We start from the raw sequence: 27,598 nt of genomic DNA, 5'->3' as shown, positions 1-27,598 counted from the left end.
AACTAACAAATTTGTGATTTATAATTCATCAATTAATTATTATTAGAATTTTTAATAGTATAAAATTAAATCTAAGAGTATAAAATTATTTATGGTTTTTTAATAATTAAATATTAACTAAATTTTAATAAAAATGTTGTTTCCTAATTAAAATTATTCTAAGAAGAAAAGACACTTGTCTAGCAGGGGTGAATGTTTAGCAAGTCAACGGGGTCAACATTCAAACTAAGAAGAAGGACCTTGGTTGCTTCCCTTCATCTTCCCCGTTTGACATTTTCATTCCCAACATACACTCATTTACATTCAAAAACCAAAGTTTTCCAACCACACTACCAACCCAATTACCCAAGAATTATAAATAATCATATTACAATACAATAGAAAGGGAATACAGGGTGCAGACCAACACTCAAGAAAGAAAAGAAAGAAAAGAAAAAATACAATGGCAATGCCATTTTTTTCTTCCTCCTCCGCCGAGTCCAACCTCACCACAGCAAAGACCTTCCTCTCGGCGGCCGCCTCCTTCGCCGCCACAGTAATGATCATCCGGTCAGTAGCCAACGACCTCGTCCCCGGCGAGCTTCGCGACTACGCCTTATCCGGAATCCACCGCGTCCTCTCCCGGTTCTCCTCCACCGTCACCATGGTCATCGACGAATTCGACGGCCTCTCCAACAACGAAATCTACGAGGCAGCGGAAACCTACCTCGGCGCCAAAATCTCCCCCTCAGCGCAGCGCTTAAAGGTCGCCAAGCATGACACAGAGAACGACTTCACACTCACCATGGAACGCGGCGGCTCCGTAACCGACACCTTCAACGGCGTGAGCTTCGAGTGGATCCTAATCTGCCGCCAAGTCGAGTCTTCTAGAAGCTTCCACAGCGCTAGGGACATCAACTCCACCCTCCGCTCGGAGCTCCGTTCCATGGAACTCACGTTCCACAAGAAGCACAGGGCAATGGTGCTGAACACCTACCTTCCACATGTGTTGAAAGAAGCGAAATCGATGAAGCAAGAAGCAAAATCTCTTCGGATCTTCACGGTGGATTACCAGAACATGTACGGAAACGCGAGCGATGCGTGGGTGGGGACCAACCTGGACCATCCGGCGACGTTCGAGACGGTGTCGTTGGACGAAGGCATGAAAGAATTAGTGATGAAGGATTTGGAGAGGTTTGTGAGGAGGAAAGAGTTTTATAGAAAGGTTGGGAAGGCGTGGAAGAGAGGGTACTTGCTTTATGGTCCTCCTGGGACTGGGAAATCGAGCTTAATTGCAGCCATGGCTAATTACTTGCATTTCGATGTTTATGATTTGGAGTTGACGGAGCTGCAGTATAACTCTGAGCTCAGGAGGTTGCTCATTGGGATGGCCAATAGATCCATTCTTGTTGTGGAGGATATTGATTGCACCATTGAATTCAAGGATCGCATGGCAGAATCTACTGCTGCCACAGGAAGAAATGACAAGCAGGTTAGTAACGCTTTTCTATTTCAGGGAATTAATTTCCTTGTGCAAATTCTAATTCAATATCATTCCTCGTGTCCTAATCAAGGTTAGTTAACATGGCGAATCAATATGATCCCATTGAAATTTAAAAACCAACTTGTCTCAGGTAGATTTTGACCATTTACTCTTTCGAATTTCAACTCTTTTTTTTTTCTGTCCACTTCTAACTAAACTGAGTATATTAATTAAAGGAGTACTAAGACTAGTAATTTTTATGATTTGTAGTCATTAATTAGTCATTATTAATGTTTTTAATGGTATAAAATTAGTCACTTTTTTTTAGTAGTTAAGTGTTGGTTAAATTTTAATAAAAATGATGGTCTTTTAGACTTTTTCTATTAAGTATTAACCGAGTTTTTTTGTAGTAAAAAATTTCTTTAGATAATTTGTGAATAAATTTAAGATAAGGGAAAATATGAAGGGCCAATGGAATATTTATACAATGTGTAAAATGGAGGTTTATGAAATATTAGAGATATAACCATTAGTGTTACATTTTTCCATCAACTGAAGTTTTTGGGATGAGTGATATCATGACATAGTATTAAAACTTTAGATCCGAAAGGTGAGTTCGATTCTTGGCTCCTTGGTGAATCCGAAAATCAGTTTAAGCTTTTGGGAAGATGTTTACTATCCCATTGTACCGTACAAATCGTCCATTTTGGTTCAGTTTTTCTTTTCTTTGTTTGCTACTTTAAGTCTTCAAAAGAAAGTAGGAAAGAAAAACAGAGGTTGAGACAAGCGAAATAAAAAGTCTAGAAGACCAAGATGTATGGCCAAGGGTGTTTGTTTTCTCTTGCCATTGGTTTTGCATACCTTTTTGTTTGTTGTCAAACATTTGGCCCATTTCTGTGTGCAATATAGACTTGGGGATGAGTTAAGGAGAATGTATATTACTTGTAAAATTAAACCAATCTAAAATACGTATAGGTCTTTATTTGATAATATTATTCAGTAGGTCAAAACACTACAAATATTTACCTTGTTTGAAATATCATCAGAAAATTCATCACGATCACTACAAATACTTATTTTATATTATTAGAACATTCAATGGATACATTGTTCTGACACTAATAATTTCTGTAACACACATCACATTCACAGGTGACTCTGTCTGGACTACTGAATTTCATTGACGGATTATGGTCAAGTTGCGGCGATGAGAGGATCATAATTTTCACAACAAACCACAAAGACAAGCTTGACCCAGCCTTGCTGCGACCCGGTCGCATGGACGTTCACATCCACATGTCTTATTGCACTCCATATGGGTTTAGGCAGCTAGCCTCCACGTACCTCGGAATTACAGAACACACCCTTTTTGGAGAGATTGAGGATGCAATTCACACAACCAAGGTAACTCCAGCTGAAGTGGCAGAGCAACTCCTCAAGAGCAGCGACATTGAAACCACTCTTAAAGAGCTCATAGACTTTCTTAGAAAGAAGAAAGAAGATCAGGCACTGGAGGATGAGAAGAAGGAACGAGATGCCAAAGACGAGGAAGAACAGCAGAAGCAACGGCAACATGATGGTGGTAATGGAAAAGAAGTAACCGACAAGGAAGATGATAGTTAATTGAGTTACACATACACAAGCCCTAAGCTAAAATGTTAGATTCTGCATTCATATATGTTTTACTGATTTTTCTGTGTTAGTTCTTGTTGAAATCATTTTCGACTGCTAATCTTTATTATATTTAGGGTCTAATATGGGAGTAGCACAACTACTCCTCCTATAGGTACCAAAAGAAGTACATAAAGGAAAAATGAGAAGAAGGAAACAATCCAAGATTTATGATTAAGTTTGTGTGAAGTTAAACTTGCCGAAATTATACATACTTATATAGCAATGATCAATTTGTTTGGATTGGAAACAATATGTATAACAATAATATTATTATTATATGAAAAGAAATTATGTACAATTTATAGAATTGCAAGGTAAAAACTACTATAATACATGCCATAAAGAATAAAGGGACACGATTGGATGAATGAATTATAATGTATTTAAAAGGGCAGAAACTCACCTGCAGTCGACTGCAGGTAAAGTTGCTTCTGAATGACTGACACGTGTTACTATATGGTTTAAAAAAAATCGGTTTATCTTATATAAATAATTTATTTAAAAAAACCGGTTTGAATTGGACCAAGCAGTTACTTTTATTCTCTTCTTCTTCGTTTCGCACGTAAAATTCGTTCTCTTTCAATCTCTTTTTCAGAACTAATATGAAACTTTCAATTAGGTATGTTCCTTTTATTTATATTTCTTAATCAAATTTATTATTTCAAATGTATTTCTTAATTTATGTTTTTATTCATTCCTCTGTGAATGATGAAAATTATTTAATAAATACGTACATATTTATGTCATCACACCATTTTGATGTTCAGGATCATAAATACCAAGATAATTCATGGCAATTTCATGTGATGGAAGATAAAAATGTAATTATGGTATAACGTAGACTAGTTGATAGCATGAGCAATGTTGAAATTTTGGCATGATCTCTTTCATATTTGTTATATGTCTCTTTAGTTAGTGATGTTATAGTTTATTGTGATGATATGATGGTAGTTTAATGGTATGAGTTAGGTCCTTTTTATTTGGTTGAATTTTTCTATGGCTATCCTATTCTTGATGGCAATGTCAAAATAAATATTTTCCTTAGTTGTTCTTTTTTTTCTCTATTTTTGAATCAATTTTACTTTTGAAAAAATTTATTAAAAATTTTTGTTGTAAACAAAATTAATAATATTATGTTCAATTATTTAAGGAGACCAAATTAATATTTTGATTAGATACTTTTGTTTTATTGAAAATAAATTATAATTTCATTAAAAAATAAATTCTAGTTGATAAGTAAAAACACAAAAACGTGCATGACAGTGAAATCATAATTTCTAGACAAAGTAAATTATAGTCTTATTATCTTAAAAAATAATTTATTTATAGAATAATATTGAAAAATCAACAATAATTTACATGAAAATAGTTTATTAGTAAAATAAAAGTTAATTCATTGATTACCATAAAATTTAATTTAACGATAAATTTGCAATTGAACATATTTTTACAGTTTAATTTAAAATATGTTTACAGTTTAATTTAAAAGCAACTGAAAATATATAAGTTATGGGAAATAAAACAAAACTCATCAAGAAAATAGAAACAGAGACACAAAAAAAAGGACAGATGATATCATTTATGCCATACCTATAAAAAAACCGTGAATTTTGTTTCTTTTTCAGAATACTAAATTTTACTTTTTCAAACAATTTGTATACATATATTTGACAAAAATTAAATAAAAAAAAGTTTCAGATAAATTTAAAGAAAAATTGGTCAATATGAATGAAGAAAAAGAACATATCAAATTCATCTATTAGGAATTTAGGAGTAACAAGTAGAAATAATTTAAATTATTTTAAAAGTAATTATTTGATCTATTCAAACCGATTTTTTTAAATAAACCATTTGTATAAAATAAATCGATTTTTTTTAAACCATACAATAACACGTCGATCCAGAAGCAACTTCACCTGCAGTCGACTGCAGGTGAGTTTCCACCATTTAAAAGATAAAAGAAAGTAAGTTTGACAATAGTAAAAATGTAATCAAAGTAAATTTCAGTGGCGGATCTACGGGGCTAAGGTGGCCATGGTCCTCCTAAAATAAAAAAAAATAGTAAATAGTAATAATTAATAATATTAAATTTATTTTTATATATAATATTGAAAAAAATATAAGTTACAACAAATATATATTCTTTAATTGATAGATTAATTCATCTTGTTTTGACTCTTCCTGTGACAACAGCAACAACTAAACATTCCTTTTCAGCTATGAAAATTATTAAAACAAGGCTTTGAAACAAGATGGAAGATGAATTTTTAGCAGATTGTATGATTGTATATATTGAAAAGAAAATTGCTTCAAAATTTACTTCAGAGATGATAATTGATGATTTTAGTTCCATGAAGCATCGTCGAGCAAGTTTAAAAATATCAAAATCTTAAAGTATGTAGTTGAACATTGACTTTTATATAATATAATTACTTTTTTGATATATATGCTACAAATCATATTTTGTTAATTTTTTGTTATATTTTATATTTAATTGCCCCCCTCTTATGAAATTTCTGGTTCCGCCACTCGTAAATTTGTAAATGAGTTACATTTTAAAGTGATTCCTAAATTTGCAATCAAGTCTCAAACTCGCCTCTAAATTTAAAATTGTCCTAAATTTGTCCTTAAACTTAACAACGATTTTTCTTGAAGTATTTTTCAGTGACAGATTGACGATGTGGTTGGACAGAGATCAGGCTAGACTTGTAAACATCATTGTTTTCTTTCTGAAGTTGCAACTGAAGGTGAATTTGGAGAAATCCTTCGGCTTTTGCCCTCTTTTCTTCGGCTTGACAATAAATTTGTCAGGTAAAAAAGTTATCGTCGAATTGGATTTTCTCACAGTAAATCATTCAATGATATTTGGAGAAAAAAATTGGCACAAGTATTACCGTCGAAATTATCTGCTGATAAAACTCAAGTAATAGAACGTTGCGTTTTGGTCATACGCAATGTATTACCATCAGATTTATTCGCCGATAAATCCAACAGTAGACTTGATCTAAATTTAAAATGCGTGGCCCTCTTCCTTCACTTTCGAAAACACTCTTTTCTCTCCCATTTTCCTCTCTCTTCTTTCTTCCCTGCAACTACCTCTCCGACAGACCCTCCGGCCACTCTCCGCCAGTGTTGCCTAACTTTATTCTCCTCCAAAATCTGCATCAAATCGCCTGTATCGTGTTTTGTTGCCTCAAGTAGAATTGCTCCCTCAGTCTCTATCACCGTTAAAAAAAATTGAAGTACTATTTAAATAACTATATTTATATATAAATACATATATTAAAATTTTGGATAAATTATTTAAATCTAAATTTAAAATATTTTAAAATTTAAAATTAAATTAAATTAAAAAAATAAAAAGCAAACTAATATAATTCAAATATTAACAAGTTATATTGATTTTTATCTTTTAGATTGATTCAAATTCTATTATAAAATATGATTTATCTCATGTCAACGAGATAATTATAACGTATTTTGTTTGCATTATTATGAGATATGTGTAAAAAATTTTAGATTCTTATCTTTTGAGCAACTTAGATTAACATGTTGTTACTTATATGCAGGGACGGATATAAGGGGCCGAGTGGCGGCTTCGGCCCCCCAACTTTTTTTAAGAGTAATAAGTTATTATGTATAATTTATTTTTTTTTTTAAATATTTAGTATTTAGTCTAGTATAAATAAAAATTCAGTCTAATTTAAATATTAATAATTTTTAATATCTAAAAAGTAAGTAACAATATTAAAGAAATTTGAAAAAGATATTATTATTAATATTTTTAATTAAATAAAAAATTTCAAATATTATAAAGTGAATTCTTTTTCTTCTTATAGCCGTCTTTTTTTATTCATTTGGTATTAATTTTCTCTATTTCAACTGTTACAAGTAAGAGATCTTTTTCAACTATGAATATTGTGAAAAATAACTTAGAAATAAAATAAAAGATGAATTTCTTGATAATTTTCTTTTAATTATATTGAAAAGAAAATTACTGAAAAATTTTACACAAATTCTATTATCAGTGAATTTTATGATATGAAGAATCGACCATTTCGTTAGTAAAAAGTATACACATATTTCTTTTTACTTTAAAATATATTCTTTGTCAATATATTTTTGTAATACATCTTATATTATATAATTTTTTATATAATTTTTAATATTATATGTGTTATTGGCCCCCCATAATATCATTTCTGGATCCGTCCCTGCTTATATGGTTGGCATAACTATCCGTTACCAATATTGAATTATTTCTTTGAAATAAAAATCCCAGTATATGATATGATTTACGAGCGTGTTAATGTTTACGCGCGACGGGCCACTTACTCGTGCTTTGTATAAGATATTCATAGCGGTATATCCAGAATAGGAGATGCTTTTACTTGCAATGTCCATGGCTGTCTATATACACATAAATAGAACAAGCAAGTCCTTTTCTAGAATATAGTATTGGACCATATTATGCATGATTGGTACATCTAGTATAAGTATTCATATGTTTAATATTTAACATATATATAGCAAGTGGGCATTTAACAAGTCTTCGAAAAGCCAGAAATTGAATCCTTAGAGAGTTCACCACCCGAACTGCATTGCAAAAGAAAAAAAAAATAAGTAAAGACCACTTCCATGTACGTATACGTATACGTATACATACATTATTGTACGCGGGAAAGTCATTTCAAAGAATTAATTTAATTATTACTTGTCAAAAATACAAAATTCTTTTTTGATAATTAATTAATAACCATCAAATAATACTTTATCCGCAGCTGCCAAATTTACTCGTTTTTCTTGTATTGTATAAAGGAAAAGTTTAGGGATCAGCAACTTTTGTGTTTTTTGGCCAGCACTTAACCATCAAAACAAAAGTGAGTGATCTTCCACCATTAGATGTAATCTCACATCATTAAAAATACTATTGATGGCCAATTAATAATTATAAAACATCAAAATTGCTGACTCCTTAACATTCCTTTTATATAAATGTATAGACTATAAGGCAGTAGTGCACAGTAGTGCACGTACCATCTTCTTCTTCTTTTTCTTCTTTTTCTCGATATAAGCAGTCATTTCTTGTTGACGAGCAAGTGAATCCTCCAAAGCCTGGTATAGCAGAACCATAGAACCAGAAATTCATAAGGATAGTTAGAGAAGCAAGCCAAGGTTCATAAATTATTTGAACATAATTCTAGTACTGGATTCAATAGATTTGACTAAATTGTTATCAATCTCGTTATGTTATCAACATTTCTGTCGACTTCTGTCAACTCTTATTTATCTTATTTATGACTGTGTTTAATAAAAGTGTCTTTATGGATGTGTGTAATAAAAATATCTTTTTTATAAGTGTCTTTACGCATACCTTCCTGGTTGCCATGAGTTCCCTCTCCAAAGCATCGGCACGGCTGACAGCAATGTTGAGCATCTCCTCCTTGTCAGGAGGCATAACGAAGGGGGTATTGTTGAGATTTCCCATCTTCTCTTCGAGCTCAGCCATGCGCTTCATGACAGTCATGAACTCCTGAACAGAAATGGTAGGACACGTCATCTCATCGGAAGAGCTGGATTGGCCTTTGCTGTAGGCGGAGTAGCTGGCGGTGTTGGAGTAGAAGTTGGCATCGGTGAGCTTCTTGGGCATGTTCCTTGTCATCCTAACCATAGTCACAATGCCCATCAGGAACGTCATCAAACCAGTGAAAATCTGTGAATTCACCCTTTCGTGAATCTTGCAGGAGTCAATCATACTACTGAATGTGTCTACTTGTGCTGTCATCAATTCACCCTTCATAAGTTATTAATAACAAAATGGAATCAACCCTAACTCTTTCTCATTTTCTACAACCATATTATTGCCTTTTCTTTTAAACGCACCCTCCAGTCACTTCTAAAATTACACTAACGAAACCCAAAACTTTTTTCTTCAAAACACCTCTGAAACATTATATAGTAAACGATTTTTTTCTTTTTTTTGGTTTGGTTGGGGGTGGGGAGAAGCAGGAATCAAAATCATATATTTTGTATGGTAATATCAGTTATATATTAAAATTAGCTATTAGTATAAAATATATATTAAAATATAAATATATATTAAAAATAAATTAAATTATATATTTTATATATAATAATTAATTTTAATAATTAATTTTAATATATAAATAATATTTTTTATTTTAGATTCCAACAATAGAATACAAAAAATTAGCTTTCAAATAAGTTATTTTTATAAAATATATAATGGATAATTTAATAGTTTTATATATATATATTTGTGTATGTGTACATATCGTATTTTCTTTAACTATATATTAGATATACATAAAAACTTAATCATTAAATTAGCCATTCATATAAAATAAAAATCAAAATATAAAATATATATAAAAAATAAGTTAAATAAAATATGTATTTATACACAAATAAATAATAACTAATTTAATAATTAATTTTTAATATAATATTTTTATTTTTGTTTTTATCACGGGCCACTAATCCTAAGTCATCTAATTTCTTTTTTATAATATTCTTTACTCATTCATATCCCTTATCTCCTTACATCTTTTCTTCTAATCATTTTCGTGCACAATTCTCATATGTACTACTATTATGTTTTCTTGGAGTAATTATTCAAATAGATTATCAAAAATTTTCAAGACAGATATTTTAGTCTCTAATTAAACTTTTAACTATAACACGTGTACATCAAATTCTTAATATTATGTTAGATATACAAATATTTAATAAATTTTATTATAAAGTAATTAAATTCTAAAAAATACCATGTGTACGAGAGAGGTAATAACTTTTGACTACTCACAGAAAATAAAAATTTATGCAGCAAAGCGATATAGAGTTTCTTAAGGAGGTGTTTAACTGATTATTCATTTCTTGTAAATAAAACTTACAAATCCAGAAATAATCAAATGGTTATTTGTAGATGGTAAAATTTTAAGAAGCATTCCACCATGATGATGACTTGGTATCACTCATCATTACCTTTTGTGATTGCAAACTTGTTATTCTCTTCTACTTTTTTCCAGGGAGCAGATTTGTTAGTTGCAGGGACAAAGGCACCGTAGTTATTGTAAGCTTTCTTAGGAGTAGAGACCTTTTTAGGAGTACACACCTGTCATATTTATTTTCTCAGAAAACAAAAACTTTAGTAAAAACAATGCTTTTTGTATAAACAAGACAAGAAATAATTGTCAAAATATACGTATAAACTTAGGTGCAGTCGACTTCACGTGGAGTTGATAGCTAAGAGTCGTTAGATGATTTGATTGAGTTGACTAAATTTTCATTTAATGACTTTCAACTATCAACTTTATATGAAGTCGACTACATCTAAGTTTTCACCAAAAATATATTAATCAAACAAAAATGATACGAATGGAAATTACAAATTAGTACGTAGCATACCTCAGCTGAAATGGTAGACACTTGTGAGGTGGCAGCCCCCCCAAGCTTTGGAGTCTCAGGTTCCTAAACAAGCTAATCGGTTACGGTTACTTTCGTAATTCAGTAATAACAAAATGAAAATAAAGATAACAAAGAAATGATTTTAAAAAGGTGAAAATTCAGGTAAAGTCGACTTCGTGTGAAGTTGATATCTGAGAGTCGTTAGCTAAAAATTTAATCAAATCAGTTAAATCATCTAACGGCCCTCAGATATTAACTTTACGTGAAGTCGACTACACTTGAGTTTTCACCTTTTTTAAAATATAACAGATGCAGAAAGATACTTGAAAAACAGAAAAAGCTATCATACCTCATTTTTGCTCTCTGGAATTGTCTCAATTTTATGGTTTGATCTTTTATGGAACCCATTCTGAACCATCTGTAAATCCATATATAAATTAGATATTTAATATTATATATAAAAACTAATAATATGCCGTAAATTTATAGATTAATTTTTTTTAAAATAATTTTATAATAATAAATATATGGATTCAAAAATGAACAGAAACTTAAATTTTTACTAAATGTATTTGGTTTGAGTTTTTAATAACTTTTAGTTTTTATTTTACATCATATTTTTTGTTTTTCTATTCACAAAATTTTATAAACAGAAAATACTAAAAATGAAAATCAAACCAAAGAAACAATTAACAATGGTTTGGACGAAGCTACCATCATTATATCTGGATCCTTCCATGGACCCTTATCAGAATGCATGCAGCCTCCATGATCAGCACAGGTACAAGTACCTCCTAAAAACTCTGGTAACTCACTATGAATGCAAAAGTAATGGATAAGAACAATGTAGAGTGTAAAAATTAAAAAGGGATTAAAAGTAATTAGAGTTATATGGCTCACCTAGCATCAATCACTTCTAGCAATTTGCTTTGATACTTGTTGCCAAGTACCTGTAAATGTAGAATTAATTTTAGTTTAAATCCTACTTTCCTTGAGAAAACTAAAGAGAATTAATTAGCATACAATCTTTGTTCTTACATGGATCTTAGATGTGGTTTTTGGGTCAAGGAAGGATTTGACAGTGCTCCATAACATTCTGAATCCAGAACCAGCATTGATGATGTACATTTGGCTCAAGGTCTACAATAAAAGACCCAATTTAATGATATTAAAATTAAATTCTCTACTTCGACATAATTAAACATTTAATCGAGACATAAACTCTTTTATAATCCATATTTACTATAACAAAAGCAGGGGAAGGACTTACTTCAGGATAGTTGTCGCCATCAATCTTCTGAAGGGCAGTGATGAGCTCTCTGGCATGTTTGCTGAAGTTCTTAAGCCCCTGCGACATGCGTCAAAACAAAAATTAATAAGTATTATGTAGATTAAATGTCATACTTGATCACTTAATCCTTTTCTTTCTCATATAGTTATCAAGGTTCATTTTCTTTTAACAATAACACACTATCCAAGCCATGCTGCCTAAATTGTAGGTTTTGAAAGTTTGACCATCCATATTTGGAACTTTAAAACTTTCATTGAAATTCAATTAGAGTTCAAATAATATTGCAAAATAACATATTGATACACAATATATAATTTTATTTAAAGAAACTTTTTATTTTTATTTTTATCAAGTTTTTTGAACATATTAACTCTGTAAATTTTCACTAATTCAAATATTTTGATAGTTAAGTTTAACTAAAAAGTCAATTTTTTCCAATAGTTTTTTTAAAATGATATTTTTATTTTAAAACTTAAATATTTTAAAAAAATGAGAATTAAAAAAATTTAATATTGATTAATTAAAAATTAATTATTTATACACATTCTTATTAGTATTTTAACTAATGCTTGAACAATCAATTTTTAATCAATACACATACAAAATAAATAAATCACCAAAATTATTAGATGATTTGATATATTTAATTAAATTATTATCTAAAAATTCTCGACTATTATTTTTGCATAAAACAACTTCATGTAATGAATGATTATTTTCTAATTAATCAGTCTTGATTGACTAGTGCAGTCCAATTCTGACACACCAATTTAGAATTATAAGTATTTGTAAGAGCATACCACTCCCTGCACATCAAGGATGGTTGTACTTTGATCAATGTGTTTCTTTGCAGCAATGGAACAAGCTGCAAACTTGATATCAAAGGTTTTCTCAAACTCCTTGACATGGTATTTGATGTAACGATCCATGGTTGTGACTTGCAAAAGCTTGGTGACATCTACTTGCCCTATTCTCTCGATATACACTGGTCGTCCTTCTTTGTCTACACCATGGTGTCCATGAGGATAATATTTCAACACTTCATCGATTTCCTTGAATTCAAAGTCCTAGTACCAAAAATATATAATTATATTAAATAAAAGAAAAAGGAATAATGTTAAACAAGGAGAGTGCATGCAAGCTTTCAAACTAAATACCTCAACGATTGTGTCAGCACCGAATTCCTTCCTCCACTTAAGCATGTCTGCCCACATTTGCTTTGATTTCTCTAAGTCAAATTTCCTAGCCTTCAGGAACCTATTACACAAATACAACAACATGAAATCAATTTTTAATTTGGGGTAAGTTCTATTTGTGTTCCTAACGTTTAAATCGTCCTATTTATATCCCTAAGGTTTATAAAAGTGATTCAATGTTATCCTACTATCAATTATACTAACAAATCAGATTATATTTTTCAATTATTCTCACTTGGATGTATTCATTCTCAATTAGGTTTCACTTGAATGTGTTCGATTTTAATATTATACCCACTATTTGTGTTTGGATTCAATTATGTCCTTAGAAAAGTAAATTATGTAAATGTTGTAGGAATTAGTTTCAACTTTTGATGAGCTATTTTTCAGAGTGGATTATTGATTTTATCCGAAACATTTGTATTCTAATTTCGAGAAGAAATTTTTAAAGTTCAAACTAAAACGTTCGTGATGTGTAATTAACGGCAGGATAATATTGAGTCACTTTTACAAACGTTAGGGATACAAATAGGACGATTTAAATGTTAAGGACATAAATAGAATTTGAGAACAAAAATGATACTTTACTCTTTTAGAAAATACTTATTGATCTTAACTAATATTGACAAGAAGTTCTTAAAAAGTGTGTATTGACGAGTTACCAATTGATTTTTAATTGATGGCTAAAAATAATAAATTCTCATAGTCCTGTAATATATTTTTTGTTAACAATTATCTTTTCAATTATGATGAAGCTTTGTAGCATGCATTACTAAGAATGAACCTGAGCAACATGTGATAGTCATCGTGCTTGGAAGGGAGAAGCTCATCCAAAATGAGAGCTTGGCGAAACTCATCAACAATTTTAGCCTCACCAGCATCACGAAAATCCTCTATTTCAAGGGACATAACCTTGCTACTACTTCGCCTCCCCTTCCTCTTGAAAGAATTTCTCAGTTTCTTTTTCAACGAACCCACCCGGTCAGTCTTTTCTAAGACTGCAACATAAACAATCATAATAATAAGTGAATATTTCATAAATCATCTTCGTTCATAAGGTAATGGCTGGTTTAAATTCAAACCTGCCGGGGGAGAAAGAGGTGCAGACATATTGTTGCTTTTGTTGAATGCTTGTGCTTGGTATTCAGGATAATCAAGCACTCATCATACAAATGTCTCCAACCTGCAAAACCCAGCAACAAATTATTATTCATCATGAAGATGCAATAAAAGATGTGCAGAAATTTGGGGAAAGAAAATGACCTCTTGAGATTGAAGGGGGAAGGGGAAAGGAAAGAGAGAGAGAGAGGTTATAAGAAGAGAGGGTAATCCTGAAAATAGGTTTGTAGTTTCTGATGAGACAGTGAGGCTCCGCGATGTCCACAACATTGACCAAGTCAGATATAAGATATAGAATGAAGGACCGTTAATATTGTTTCTATAATATATGTTTTCTATTTGGAGATACAAACACATTAACAAGGGTTTTACTTGGCCGAAACTTTAGCCTAATAACTCTCTTCCTTAGCTTGCTTCCTAGCTAGTACTAATAATCTTACATCATGCATGGTTCAATTAAATAAATCACGCTTTTTCTATTTTGTGGAATTCAAAACCATGGGATTATTGCATCATTGTCCTCTGCGTCTTGTGTATGCAGGTATTTGCGATTCTTATAACTAAACATGTTGATGATGCTTGGTTTAATTTGTGGCATCCCATTTCTGTTTATAATGGGGTAAGACCAAAATTTTAGGAATCAAAACATTTTAAAGTAATACTAGGGAATGAAGTTTGCGACGATGTGATGTATCCCTGGAGAAGAAGCTTTGCTTAGGTAATTAGTAATAGGCTTTTTGTGTCAATATTCTGTCTTGTTTATGCCTTTTAGTTAATAACAAAAATTTAATTTTTTTCATGGCAATGTCTTAGAAATAGTTAAATTTTTGTCTTGTTATGGTTGGTTAGGGCGGTGTCTTTGTTTTTGTTTTATGTACCAGACGGTTTGTTTTTAGGATTATGCTAGGTAACCAATAACTTTTTTTGAATAATATGAACAACCACCAATCAAATCAAAATACACTACACCTCTAAATTATCCACCTAAAATCTTAATATTAGAATAACCATCTGCACACATAATCATCTTTGTAGTACTAAGGGTTCCTGAACATGTTAGATGAGATAGAGAGAGAGAGCAGGAAGAATTTATGGGTTAATTCTGTTATTGATGCAGAATTGAATTATTTACTTATATAAGTTCACTTATTTATAGGTGTATTGTATGTAAGGAATAAAGCCTATTACTATATCAAATATAAGTAAATGAAACTAACTTAATTATACAATTGAGTAAGCTAACAACGCATCCTCTCTCAAGTTGAAATAAACAAAACTGAGGTGCTGAGAGCGCCTTGGTGAAAATATTTATGACTTATTGGTGCTTCCTGGGAATATACACTAGCTTCACAATGCGAGCTTCTACTTTCTTCCTGATAATAAAGTGATAGTAGATCTCTCATAAAGTGCTGGATTAGTTGCCATGTGAATGTTAGAAATGTTGTGGTAGAAAAGGTGTATTTTCTTTGGGTTAAAGAGATGCACTACTTAAATTCATGCTGCATTAGTGTGGCACAAAACTTTCTAAACCATTGACGTGAAGCTTGTCGAAGGCCATATAGAGACTTTTATATAACCTTATCCACTAAGAGGTCATCTGGCAACTTTTCCTTTTGTTCTGTGCGTGCTTCTAAAGAAAGTTTGTCAAAATTTTAGAAAGGAGCATCAGCTTTCCGAGAAAGAAAAGAATATCTTTAGGGTGGGAATCTCACTAGTGTTCAAGTTAAGACTGCAAGTCGCATGCTCATTATCGATCACTGTGAGGGGAGCAATAAAAACCAAAATCAATCAGAAGCATCCTGCCCAGTGACATGTAGTTGGTTCTGTAAGAGAGATGGAGTCTGCTAATTGAAACGAAATTGTGGGAGTGAAGTTTGAAAATGACAAGAGTGCAACAGGTGGAAGGTCTCCTTTCACGTTCATACAAGCCATGCCAATTTTAACAACAATCTTACTTACTAGCAAATATTATTATTTTGAATTAATATTTGACTAATAATAGTTTATATCTATATTTATAGATATTTATACATAAAAATATATAATTTATATTTATATTTAGTAGCAAAATTTTAATTTGACAATAAAGTCATAATCTTCCAAATTTTTTACAAAAAAATTTGTAGTTTTTGTATATTAAAAAAATTTAGTTCAAGTGACATACTTCTTTTTTTTTCTCTCATTAGAGCTAGTATGTTCAATACTCACTACTTGCATTTACTTACTTATTTTTAGTTCCATTACTGAAAGAAAAAAACTCCTATGATTCTATAACCAAATAAAAATAGAATCAAATTGCCTCTCAATTGAAAAATAAAAAACGCTAATAGTAATATCTAATAAGAATAACACCGTAGCAAGTTAAACAATTGACACGATATTTTTAGAATTGAATAGTAAAGTCAGTGATGAAAATAATAAAAATAAGATTAAGAAATAAAATGAAGGATAATTTTTTTATAGATAGTTTGGTTAGTTATCTTGAGAAATTTTTTTAAAAAAATTTAGTTCTAATTTAATAATTATTGAAGATTTTAAGTCACTCAATATTAAAAAAGTACCATTATAAATTATTTTATATTTTTATCTATTTATTATCATATTAATAACAAACTTAAAGAATAGTTATATTTATGAATTTTATTTTAATATAAATACTATTACGTAATTTTTATGTTAAATTTTTTCCTATATTCAATTTTTCTTCAAACTTTGCCAATATTTATATTTATCAAAATTTACATCCATGAGTCAATACAATTTATATCCACATTTTTCAAAATTTATACATATAAATTAATAAAATTTATTTATTAAAAATAATTTAATATTTATACTAATCAAATAATAACCAAAATTATTAAAAACTACTGATCTCCTAAAATTTTTGTAGTTTTAAATTATCTCAATACCATGAAACATGATACTTGACATCTTCACTAGTATCAAGACACGAGTTGGACAAATATTACTAAAGAAAGTATGAGAAAATAATTATATGTATGAACAATGTGAATAATGGTTTAAAATTAGAAGGTGAATTATAATTAAAATTTAGATTTTTTTATTAATTATCTAATTAAAAAATTTTGAATTTTAAAAAATTAGGATTTGCAGTTAAAAAAGAATGGATCCTTTCAATTCTTTTAACAATTAAGAGAGTAAAGTGTGATCTCTCACCATTAGTTTTATAAATGAGACAAAAAATAAATATGAGAAAGAGCAATGAAGGGTTAAAGATCACACTTTACACTCTCAATTTTTTTTTTAACAATTGAGAGAATTCATTATTCTCACAGTTAAACCCATTCCCACTACAGACAGTTACTCCTAATATCATCGTTTTCTCCCCGTCTCTTATATACCCTCTCGCAGCGCGGCCTCACTTGAGCCGTTCAAACCAAGGGCTCTCGGCTAAAAGTTCCAACGCGGTCATTATCTTCGACCGACGCCGCCGCTACCACCACTCACACCACTGCCACCTCAAGTTGTCCCCCTTGGTCCTCCGTCTCTCGGTGATCTCCGGTCCCCTTCTTCTCGACGCGTTCCCTTTGGCGCTGTTGCAACCCCCCGGCAGACCTTGCAAACGCCACCCTAGGTTCCAACCGACGCTATTGCGTTCTCCTGCAAACACCACCGCAACATCAAATAAGTGTCGCTCGTCATCCGTAACCACGCGACACTCTTCGGCAGCCCAACCGCAACTTCTCCGCGACACTCTTCGGCAACCCAACCGTGACTTCTCCTTGGCGCTGCACCTCCCACCAGTCGTGCCACTAGGGACACAGCCAAGAGCCGTCACCATCGTAGCCTCACCATAAATAGCAAGCCCCTCGTTCTCCTCATGGCGCGCCGCACCAGTCCCGAACAGCCTCCTTTGCGCGCTGCCAACCCGCCGCGTCCAGCCTCTCCGCGAATATTCGATCACGCCGCACCAGCTCCAAACAGTCTCTTTCGCGCTGCCCACCCGCCGGCGGCTGTGCAACCTCCCCTGCAGCCCACTGCGTTCACCATCCCAGTGTCACCATCCGCGACAAATCTGATCAACATACAGGGACGTTCTTCTTCTATTTCGATTGTCAGTTTAAGATGGTCATTTTAATAAGTATGCGGATCGTTATTTTAATTCTTACGTGAATAATTATTTTGATTGGATTATGTTTGGTTATATATAATTAAAATATATGGATGTTCAATTCATTAGGTATTCGGATGATTATTTTTATCTTTAAGTGGATGGTTATTTTTACTAGGAGTGAGTGGTGCCAGTAGCGTCGTGTGGCAAGCCAAACAGTAACGGTAAAGTGGAATGATTATTAATGAAGGTGAGAGTGACAGTCGATTGAAAAGAAAAAGAATATTAAAGTGAAATGTTTTTATAAATTAGAATTTGAAATGATATTTTTTTTAATAACTAAGTAAATTTTTTTTATTTAGATAATTTATAAAGTATTTTTTATTTTTTACATGTATTAAACTAAATTTGCAGTTTATTATTTACGTTGTTTAGATTTTTCTTGGTCTTCCTAACAGAATTGTACTTACTATCCAATATTCAAACTAGGCCATAAGTACCTTTCAGCCGGAACACTTGTTTTTGGAGAGAGAGATATTGGACGGTGAGATGAAGGACGACGGATAGAAAAAAACAACATAGACGGCGGACAAAGAGAGAGACGACGCAGATAGCGGCGCGAAGAGATGAGAGTGGTGTGATCAGGTTGTGTTGCAATCGGATCCCCGCCCTAAATATGATTTTGTATTGTAATAAATTTTATCTTTTGTTATAAAAATTTTTGTAACAGAATCTATCCCAATAATACTGTAACGATTTTATAGATTCATTTATTAATAAAATTAATAACTTTTATAATAATTTTTTTATTATAATTTTTTTTAATAATTCGACCGATCTAAATTAATTTATACTAATTTATACTAATTCTTAATAAGAATTAAATTGATCTTTTTAATAATTTTTGCTCACGTGTCTTATCAGATAATAATGTGACACACGTTAATATTTACATGACACGTACATCAACAAAAAATTAACAAAATGATCAATTTAATTCATATTAGATATCTTTCAAACACTAAATTGAGTTATTAAAATTTTAAAGGAGTAAATAAATGTATACATAATATTTTAAAGAACATTTTCTTTTCTTTTCCTTTCTTTCTTCTGCTATTTCTTTTTCAAATTCAACTTGAGGCCAGGTGTGACCAGGTCATTAATTATTTTAATTTGAGGTCCAAACAGACTTTGTCTAACCTTATCGGCAAGTAATCTGAATTTTTCACGGTATACCATAGAATAATTTATATATTCTATCATTTTTTTTCGTTTTTGACATTTGTATTTTAGTTTCTTTTCTTTCCTTTTTCATCACTTCTTTTGCTTCTATATTTCACAATATTTTCCTCATTTTTATTTTTATTTTTAATGTGCTCTATCTTTAATTATTTTTCCTTTCTTTTCATATAGTTATCAATTATTTTAGAATTCTACATTTTTTTAACTCATTATTTTTTTTCCTTCTGAATTATTATATATATATATACTTCCCATACAATATATGTATGCAACGGAAATTATTTTAAAGTCACATTCTCTAATGTGTACCGTCAGGCGTAGTTTTCCCCTGCAAAAAAGGAAATAAAACAAGAGTTTAATGTAGAAATATTTTTTAATTAAAAAATTTAAATTTTCTTAATAGTTTTGGAATATACTTATTGATTTTTTTTTCAAAAAAGTCTACCATAAATAAAATAAGCTTAACAGGTGCCTGTTAACGAAGTCGTAAAACAAAATTAAAAACGTAACCTAACGTCTTAAGAAGTTTTGACTGGAAAAATCAATGTTGGTGTACTATAATTAAAACTAATTAAAATGTCAATTGTTTCACAAATACTATTAGTTTTAGATGGATATATATGTAGGGACGGCACAAAAGCAAGGTCAACAATTGCATATCTAATAATAGTGTTCAAATGACACTCTTGACGAACATTTAAAACATGTAAAAGACAAAAGAATAAAAACTTAAATGGATTCCTATTAATTTTTGTTTCTCGCCAGTCACCATTTATTTCTTTTTTTTTCAAGAATAATTTAGTCTATAATTAATTTTTTACATTATTAGATAAAATAATTTTAAATAAGTAAAAACTCAAGGTAAAGTCGACTTCATGTAAAGTTGATACCTGAAAATCGTTGGATGAAAATTTAGTCAAATCAATCAAATCAGTCAAATCATCTAACGACTCTCAGATATTAACTTCACGTGAAGTCGACTTCACTTGAGTTTTTACTTTTTTAATAAGTTAAAATTTAGGACTTTAATTTGATGAATACATTGATTATGTAAAAAATTTTATACGATTATTTAATCATATTTATTTTTTTAATGACTATTCATACGATTAATATAAAAAATAATTATTTTTATTGATATAATATATATAATTAAATACACATATAAAACTATTTTGTATTACTAATTGCACATCAAAATTAAATTCCAATATAATATATCTACCCACTATTTATATTTTAAAGAAAATTAGAAGTATAGCAATCCAAGTTTGACCCGACTGAAAGATCCCTATATAAACCTCTCCTTTATGTTTGTGCTGCCAAACACACACATCCATTTCCATTCTCTTCATTTTACACTGAAAGATATAAGAGAAATCCAAAAAGTGCTAGTAGAATTCAGCAACGATGTTGAGATCAATGACGACGAGGAGAGGCCCTGGGAGATATGAGAAATTAGGTAAAGAATCTTCTACCACTGCGCTGCTTCATGAGGAATTCAAGAGGAGCACAAGTTTGCCTGCTCATAGAACATTATCATCTTCTTCGAGAAAAATGGGTAGTTCAGCATTATTTGGGAACATAAATTTGCAAAGAAACCCGACAAAGAGGGGTAATGGTAACAACAACAATAATGGTAGCAAGAAGAGCCACCCACTGCTGAGTTTCTTGGATCTTCGTAAGAAGAGTAAAACAACGGCTAGGCCTGAATTCGCCAGGTATGTTGAGTATCTGAAGGAAGGAGGCATGTGGGATTTCAAAACCAACAAGCCTGTCATTCATTACACTTGATTCTGTGTGTAACAACAAGATTGTATTGGATTTTATTCATTTAATTCCCTTCAAGAAGATGTAGAGTAATATTAATACTTATCTGTTTGTTTGATTAGTTTTGTAGTTAGGGTGGGTTTATCCTTTTGGAAAAGTACGAGGAGCCAATGAAATATTTATACAATGTGTACAATGAAGATTTATGGAGTATTAGAGATAAATTATTAGTGTTACATTTTTCCATCAGCTAAATCTTTTGGGATGAGTGGTATCATGACATGGTATTAAAGCGCTAGATCTGAAAGGTCAAGAGTTCACATTGTACAAATAGTCTATTGTCTCTCTAGCTGGATCCTTATCCTTTTGAAAACGGAAATGTTTGGTAACAAAAAAAACAACCAAAATTTACATTATTTAACATTCATTAATTGTGTGATAATTAATAAATGTTAAATAAAACAAATTTTTGCTAATTTTTTTTGTCTTTAAAAATTGATTTGGATGGTTCAATTGTACACATATACAAAAAGTTAATCAGCTTCCTTCAAATAATTAGTTCTTTTTTTCTTTCTCTACGCAGAAAAAAAAAATAGTTAGCGACATCAATTATCCTGTACAAATGTGGTGTCTCGTGTATTATCAGGGTGAATTTTATGATGATTATCATTAGCTTAGTTATATGGTATTGGTACGTATTATAATTAAAATTAATAAGATGATTTTTTTAATTATTTAGTAATATTTTAAATTTGATTACGGATTTTATAATAATTTCTCTTTTTTATTTTTAAATTACAAACTTTTTGCTAAATAATTAAAAATATAATTCTAATTTTAATTATATTTTTAAATATTATCAAAATTTCATAGTCACTATATCTACTATAATAATAACTAGCGTAAAATTCACCATTATTGTGTTTATATATGTATTTATATATCGTACACCAAACAAACACGAATAATATATAAAAAATAATTGACAAAATTCTCTTTAAAGTAAGTATTAAAAAAAATAATTATTTATACTTATAAATTTTATGAATGCGGATAAAAATATCTGTAAAAAGAACTAATTAAAATTGTACTTATTAAAGATGGTGTGATACAATAATTTTTTAATAAAATTCTTAAATTATTCCATTTTCTATTTTCAATCTCAACTCCCTGCTATCATCCTATTAGAACCCAGTTTCTGAGTCGCAATTGCCGTCTATTTTATGTTCTTCATCTTCTTTTTCTAAGTGGCAGTTTGTAAAAAGGTGTGACAAACAAAAAGCGTGACAATAGGCTGTAAAAAGCGTGGTGATAGAGTAACTGCCACCCTTTAATAGGCCATCCTTTCGAAAGCGTAGCGATAGCTCAAAAAGCGTTATAAAAAGCTATTCTCATGCTTTTTTTTACTTTTTACCACACTTTAAAAGTGTGGCAAAAGACGTATTTTCTTGTAGTGAAAACTATAGAAAAGTTGAGAATAGATTAGAAAAGGTGATTAAGATGGTGGTAATCAAAGAATGTGAAAATTTAATATTTGAAAAAAAAAAGATAGTGATAAAGTTGAAGTTGAAGATAAATGGAATAATTTAAAAATTATTTTATTAAAAAATTAATAAAATTTTAAATTAAAGTTTAAACTACTAATATAGTACTATTTTTTCTTGGTTTTACTATATCTACAAATAAGAGAAAAAAAAATAATAGTTACTTTAAATTTAATAAAAATAAAATAAAAAATAAATATTTTATTAAAAATTTTAAAAAATTAAAATAATTAATTACTATAAATACAATAAAAATTAACTCTTATTATGAAATAATTATCGTTCATCGTTGTTTACGGTAGATACAACATACAACAAAAAAAATAATTAAAAAAATATTATTCTTTAAGCCATTATTGGCGAATAACATGGAAAAGAAAATTGAGACAAATTCCAGTAGACAACAAAGCAATGGTGATCCTGACCCACAAAGAGGATCTAAATGCTTCTAAGACGAAAGAATTCCATAGCCAATACCACGAGATAGATAAAATGGATCCGAGTATAGCTCCAACAATCACCTGCTTCACTGTGTGAAGCTTTTGCGACACCCGTAGATATGACTGCTTACATAGCATACAAAATAGCCATAAGCAATGTATTTACTTTTAAATCAGCATACTGTAAACTTCAAATAGTAGTGATAATGTTTTTTTAAAGGTTTAATTATGTTCCCTATAGTTTCACAAAATTTTTAATTAGATCTCTATACTTTTTTCTTTTTAATTGAGTCCTTGCACTAATTTTTTTTTTATTGGGTCCCTACATTTTTTTTTCCTTTTATTTAGGTACGTATACCAATTCTTTTTTTTAGTTGGTCCCTATAAAATTAAACCAATTACTACTATGAAGGACTTAATTGAAAAAAAAATTAGTATAGGGACTCAATTAAAAAGAAAAAAAGTATAGGGACCTAATTAAAAATTTCACGAAACTATAGGGACCAACAGAGTAATTAAATCTTTTTTAAACTCAGGTGTAATTAATTTTATGTGAAATTGATAGTTAAAAGTCGTTAAATAATTTAACAGATTTTACTAAATTGTCATTTAACGATTTTTAATTATTAAGTTCACGTAAAGTTAACTGCAACTAAATTTTCACTTTTAATAATATATATTGAGAGATATCAGAGATAAAATTAATTATATTTAATGATGACAAAAATTGGTTGGATTATGAATTAATCCAAATTAAATTGTTAGTTTAGTTCGATGTGAGTGTTACTTTTAGTATTGGGCATATCCAAAATCAACAAGTGAACATCCCAAAATAAAGTCGAGCTAGAATAATCTCACACGGCCAAAGCATAAGACATAGTGCTGAAATTAGAAAGAAAAAAAGCTGCAAATTTGGGGGCCAAACTTCAAAATAAGGGAAAATGACAACATTAATTTGTACTAATGATTGGATAATAATGAAGGATAAAGGGCAGCATCATGATATGCAGTAAGCACAGCCTACAAATATTTAGATTTGGAGGTGCAGAAATTATCATTTATATTGTTTGCATTTTTTAAAAAAAATTGAAGACAAGAAAAGAGAGCATTCCTTATATAAATTTTTTTGGTTATGTTTATTAGATAAAATACAAAAAAATATCTAGAATAATATAATAGATTTTTGGACTAAAAATCAAAAGAGATGAAAAGAACAGAGTGTACTTGATTCAACTCCATTCTCAAAGTATAGAAAAATCATCAATATATATATATATATATATATATATATATATATATATATATAATGCAATGAGTTGATACTACTATTAGATGGAATGAGATATATAAAGCAATTTGTTTTTCGACTATATCTATAAGTAAAATAAAATAATTTAAAACATAGTATTTTATCTATTTTATCATATCTGTGTTAAAATAATAAAAAAATATACAAAGAAAATAAAAATATATCTTGATAATAATAAAAAACGTTGTGTCAAATAAAAAGATAAAATTCAAGTAATATTGCTTGTATTTTTCTTTTTAAAATGGCATCATTCTTTAGGATAAATTTAATTAAAGAAAAAAAATAAAAAATATTTAAATATTATATATGAGACAAATAGTTTAAACAAGTGCAAATAAGATAGGATATATATCTCATGAAATTGTGGGACTATCATGTTGAGTTAGCCGGACTATTTGAATAAAAATTCAGCAAATATTATTATTTTTTTTGTCAATACTTAGTGAATAATAATTTATAATTATATTTATATATATTTTATATACAAAAAATATATAATTTATATTTATATTTATCAGAATTTTATATACATAAATTAATACCTTTTTATTTATATTTTTTAAAATTTACACACAAATTAATAAAATTGATTTGTTAAAAATAATTTAATATTTATACTGATTAAATAACAGTAAAAAATACTAAAAATTAATGACTTTCAAAAGTTTCTTTTTGAATAATTAAAATAAGTATAAGAAATTAAGTTTTGATTGATTAATGTTAATTAATTTTTTTATCATAAAATTATTTTATTAATCCTATTTTTTTGGAGATTTTAGAATTAAGAGTTTAAAATTTAGAACTAAAACTTAATGTTTTATTATTTAAGATTTAAAATTTATTAAAATTTAAGTTTTATTTTAATGCATTGACAGTGTAAAACATTTTACACAGTCATTTAACTGTATATATTTTTTTAGATGATCATTTATACGGTTAATGTAAAAAAAAGTACTAATGTAGTATTATGTAATTGAATGCACATATAGAATTATTTTAAATTTATAGTATGTCAAAATTAAATTTTTAGAATTTAAGATAAAAAGATCATTTAAAAAATTAGTTGATATTAATTAAAAAATGAAAACTTGAATAATTATGAGGTTATCTAACACGATGTATCTAATGACAAAGAAGTGAAATTATATTTTCCTTGCAAATGAAGCGATTTGAAGATGTACCAATTAATTAACAGGAAATACATACAAAATAAGAACCAAACCCCAAGGCCATCCCACTGCAGGTAATGGTGTATGCATTTACCCCTAGGCATCCGAAACCTGCAGCAACATGGAAAATTGATCAGCAGTCAACGGCTTGTTTGGTAAACTTTAAAAAAAAAAATTAATTTTAAAAAAATAAAAATAACTTTATGTTTAAATATTTCATACAAATTTTTTTATTTATTAATTATATTTGAGTATAATAATATAAAAATAATTTTTTATTTATTTATAATGTAAAACTTATTTTTTTTAAAGAAAAAAAAAGATTTTAAAATATATATATATTTTTTTTTAATATTTTTTATTATTATTAAAAATTTACCAAACATGTAAAAGAAAAAGGGAGAAATTACTTGACAAAATTACGAAGAGGACGGTAAAGGAGATGGATTGTGCATGTGAAGAGGGCATGCCAGGGTCAGATTTGAGTGTTGAAGGTCGTTTCTGGTTCAATATTTTCTTAAGAGAAACAGAAAACATTGCATTTGAAATAGATCCTCCTGCAAACCATATGGCTTCTCCGTCGTGTCTCCACAGAATGAAAGCCACAAATAAGGTCGTTACTATCCACTTGCTCTGTAAATCAACACACACCATCCATCAACATTATTTTATTATTTCGCAACAACAATAATGTCGTTGATCTTTCGGAGAATATAATAATTTGTGAGGAAGTATAGAGAGCCAATGGAGTATCTATACAATGTGTACAATGGAGGTATAGGGATGTTTGAATGTTTGATTCAATAGGATATCAGATGTTTATTATCCTTAATACTTGGATGGTTATTCTGGATAGCATGGGTGTATTGTGTTTAAGAAATTAGTAGTATTTTATCTTGAATGTTCATTTCTTAACTCATATTAGGCCAAATAAATAGTCTATTATACACATTGTACAAATACTCTATTGGCTCCCTAGCGGATTCATGATCATTAGGTACATCTCTCTATAGCAATGTTACAGCAGTATGGTTATGGATTGTAATTTGGGAAGTTAAGAGATTACTGAGTTACTAACCAGCTGATTGAGAGTTGACTCCACATCATGAAACCAATCATGAATGAAGGCTTCTTGTTCAAGCACTTGAACTTGAACTTGGTCATTATTATGATTATTTCCTTCTACGAATCCACGCTCTCTTATTGTCTGAATTGCTTCAGAATTTTTGTTTCTTCGCAAACAAGGAATGAAGCCTCCACCAGGCAAGACAGATCTTGAGGCAGAGGAACCAGCACGAAACGACATAGTTTTCAAGTATCTCAGTTTTGCCAATTTCATCCCCAGAAATTCAGAAGATGGGCTGAAGCAAATGGAGGTTGTTGCTACTGTCATTGTAATGTTATATATACTACTATATTTATATACCAAAAGTTGTTATCAAATTTTGATAGTTTAGAAGTTTTTAACTAAGTCTTTCACTATATTATACCATTTTATCTTTTTCTTTATTTATTAAAAACAACGTGAAAACTCACGTGCAGTCGACTTTACGTGAAGTTGATATCTGAGAGCCGTTAGATGATTTAACTGATTTGACTAAATTTTCATCTAACGACTCTCAGATGTCAACTTCACGTGAAGTCGACTTCACCTGAATTTTCACCTAAAAACAATAATCAAACACTTATTTTAGAAGATAAATTATTCCTTTTTTCTCAAGATGGTTTAGTATAGGGATTTCATCACAATTTTTAAACTATTAAAACTTTCTTTGTAGAGATTTAACTAGAAATACTTGAGTAAAATAATTTTGTATTATATAAAAACATAATTATATATTTTTAAAATGCAAGAATCTAATTAAATATTGAGTACATT

General features: G+C 29.6%; 3 protein-coding genes and 1 pseudogene across 4 annotated transcripts; 2 read left to right on the top strand and 2 right to left on the bottom strand.

The window, feature by feature from the left end:
* Nucleotides 1-261: 261 nt before the first annotated feature.
* Nucleotides 262-3,311, top strand: LOC112789364 (AAA-ATPase At3g50940). The gene is made up of 2 exons (XM_025831224.2): nt 262-1,471; nt 2,615-3,311. The coding sequence occupies exons 1-2, from the start codon at nt 443-445 to the stop codon at nt 3,083-3,085; spliced, it is 1,500 nt and encodes a 499-aa protein (XP_025687009.1). The 5' UTR covers nt 262-442; the 3' UTR covers nt 3,086-3,311.
* Nucleotides 3,312-7,502: 4,191 nt separating this feature from the next.
* LOC112789353 (phosphatidylinositol/phosphatidylcholine transfer protein SFH12-like) lies at nt 7,503-14,408 on the bottom strand. Of its 2 annotated transcripts, XM_025831214.2 has the most exons (15): nt 14,315-14,408; nt 14,134-14,234; nt 13,836-14,049; nt 13,013-13,112; nt 12,656-12,922; nt 11,835-11,912; nt 11,603-11,704; nt 11,465-11,514; nt 11,279-11,378; nt 10,914-10,982; nt 10,565-10,627; nt 10,142-10,271; nt 8,511-8,914; nt 8,174-8,251; nt 7,503-7,732 (listed from the first exon to the last, which is right to left on the bottom strand). In XM_025831214.2, the coding sequence occupies exons 2-15, from the start codon at nt 14,159-14,161 to the stop codon at nt 7,721-7,723; spliced, it is 1,695 nt and encodes a 564-aa protein (XP_025686999.1). In that variant the 5' UTR covers nt 14,162-14,234; nt 14,315-14,408; the 3' UTR covers nt 7,503-7,720. The 2 variants fall into 2 exon arrangements, with proteins under 2 accessions (XP_025686999.1, XP_025686990.1); XM_025831205.3 differs by lacking the exon at nt 7,503-7,732 and having other exon boundaries at nt 7,822-8,251.
* Nucleotides 14,409-20,909: 6,501 nt separating this feature from the next.
* Nucleotides 20,910-21,281, top strand: LOC112789344 (uncharacterized). Its single transcript, XM_072203516.1, has one exon. The coding sequence runs from the start codon at nt 20,910-20,912 to the stop codon at nt 21,279-21,281; it is 372 nt and encodes a 123-aa protein (XP_072059617.1).
* A 1,005-nt stretch (nt 21,282-22,286) lies between these two features.
* Nucleotides 22,287-27,112, bottom strand: LOC112712634 (lipid phosphate phosphatase epsilon 1, chloroplastic-like; annotated as a pseudogene).
* Between the last annotated feature and the right edge of the window lie 486 nt (nt 27,113-27,598).

This window comes from Arachis hypogaea, chromosome 1 (assembly GCF_003086295.3).
Source record: "Arachis hypogaea cultivar Tifrunner chromosome 1, arahy.Tifrunner.gnm2.J5K5, whole genome shotgun sequence".
NCBI classification, from domain to species: domain Eukaryota; kingdom Viridiplantae; phylum Streptophyta; class Magnoliopsida; order Fabales; family Fabaceae; genus Arachis; species Arachis hypogaea.
The sequence above is the reverse complement of the archived record's forward strand: the minus strand, read 5'-3'. Positions and strand labels throughout refer to the sequence as shown.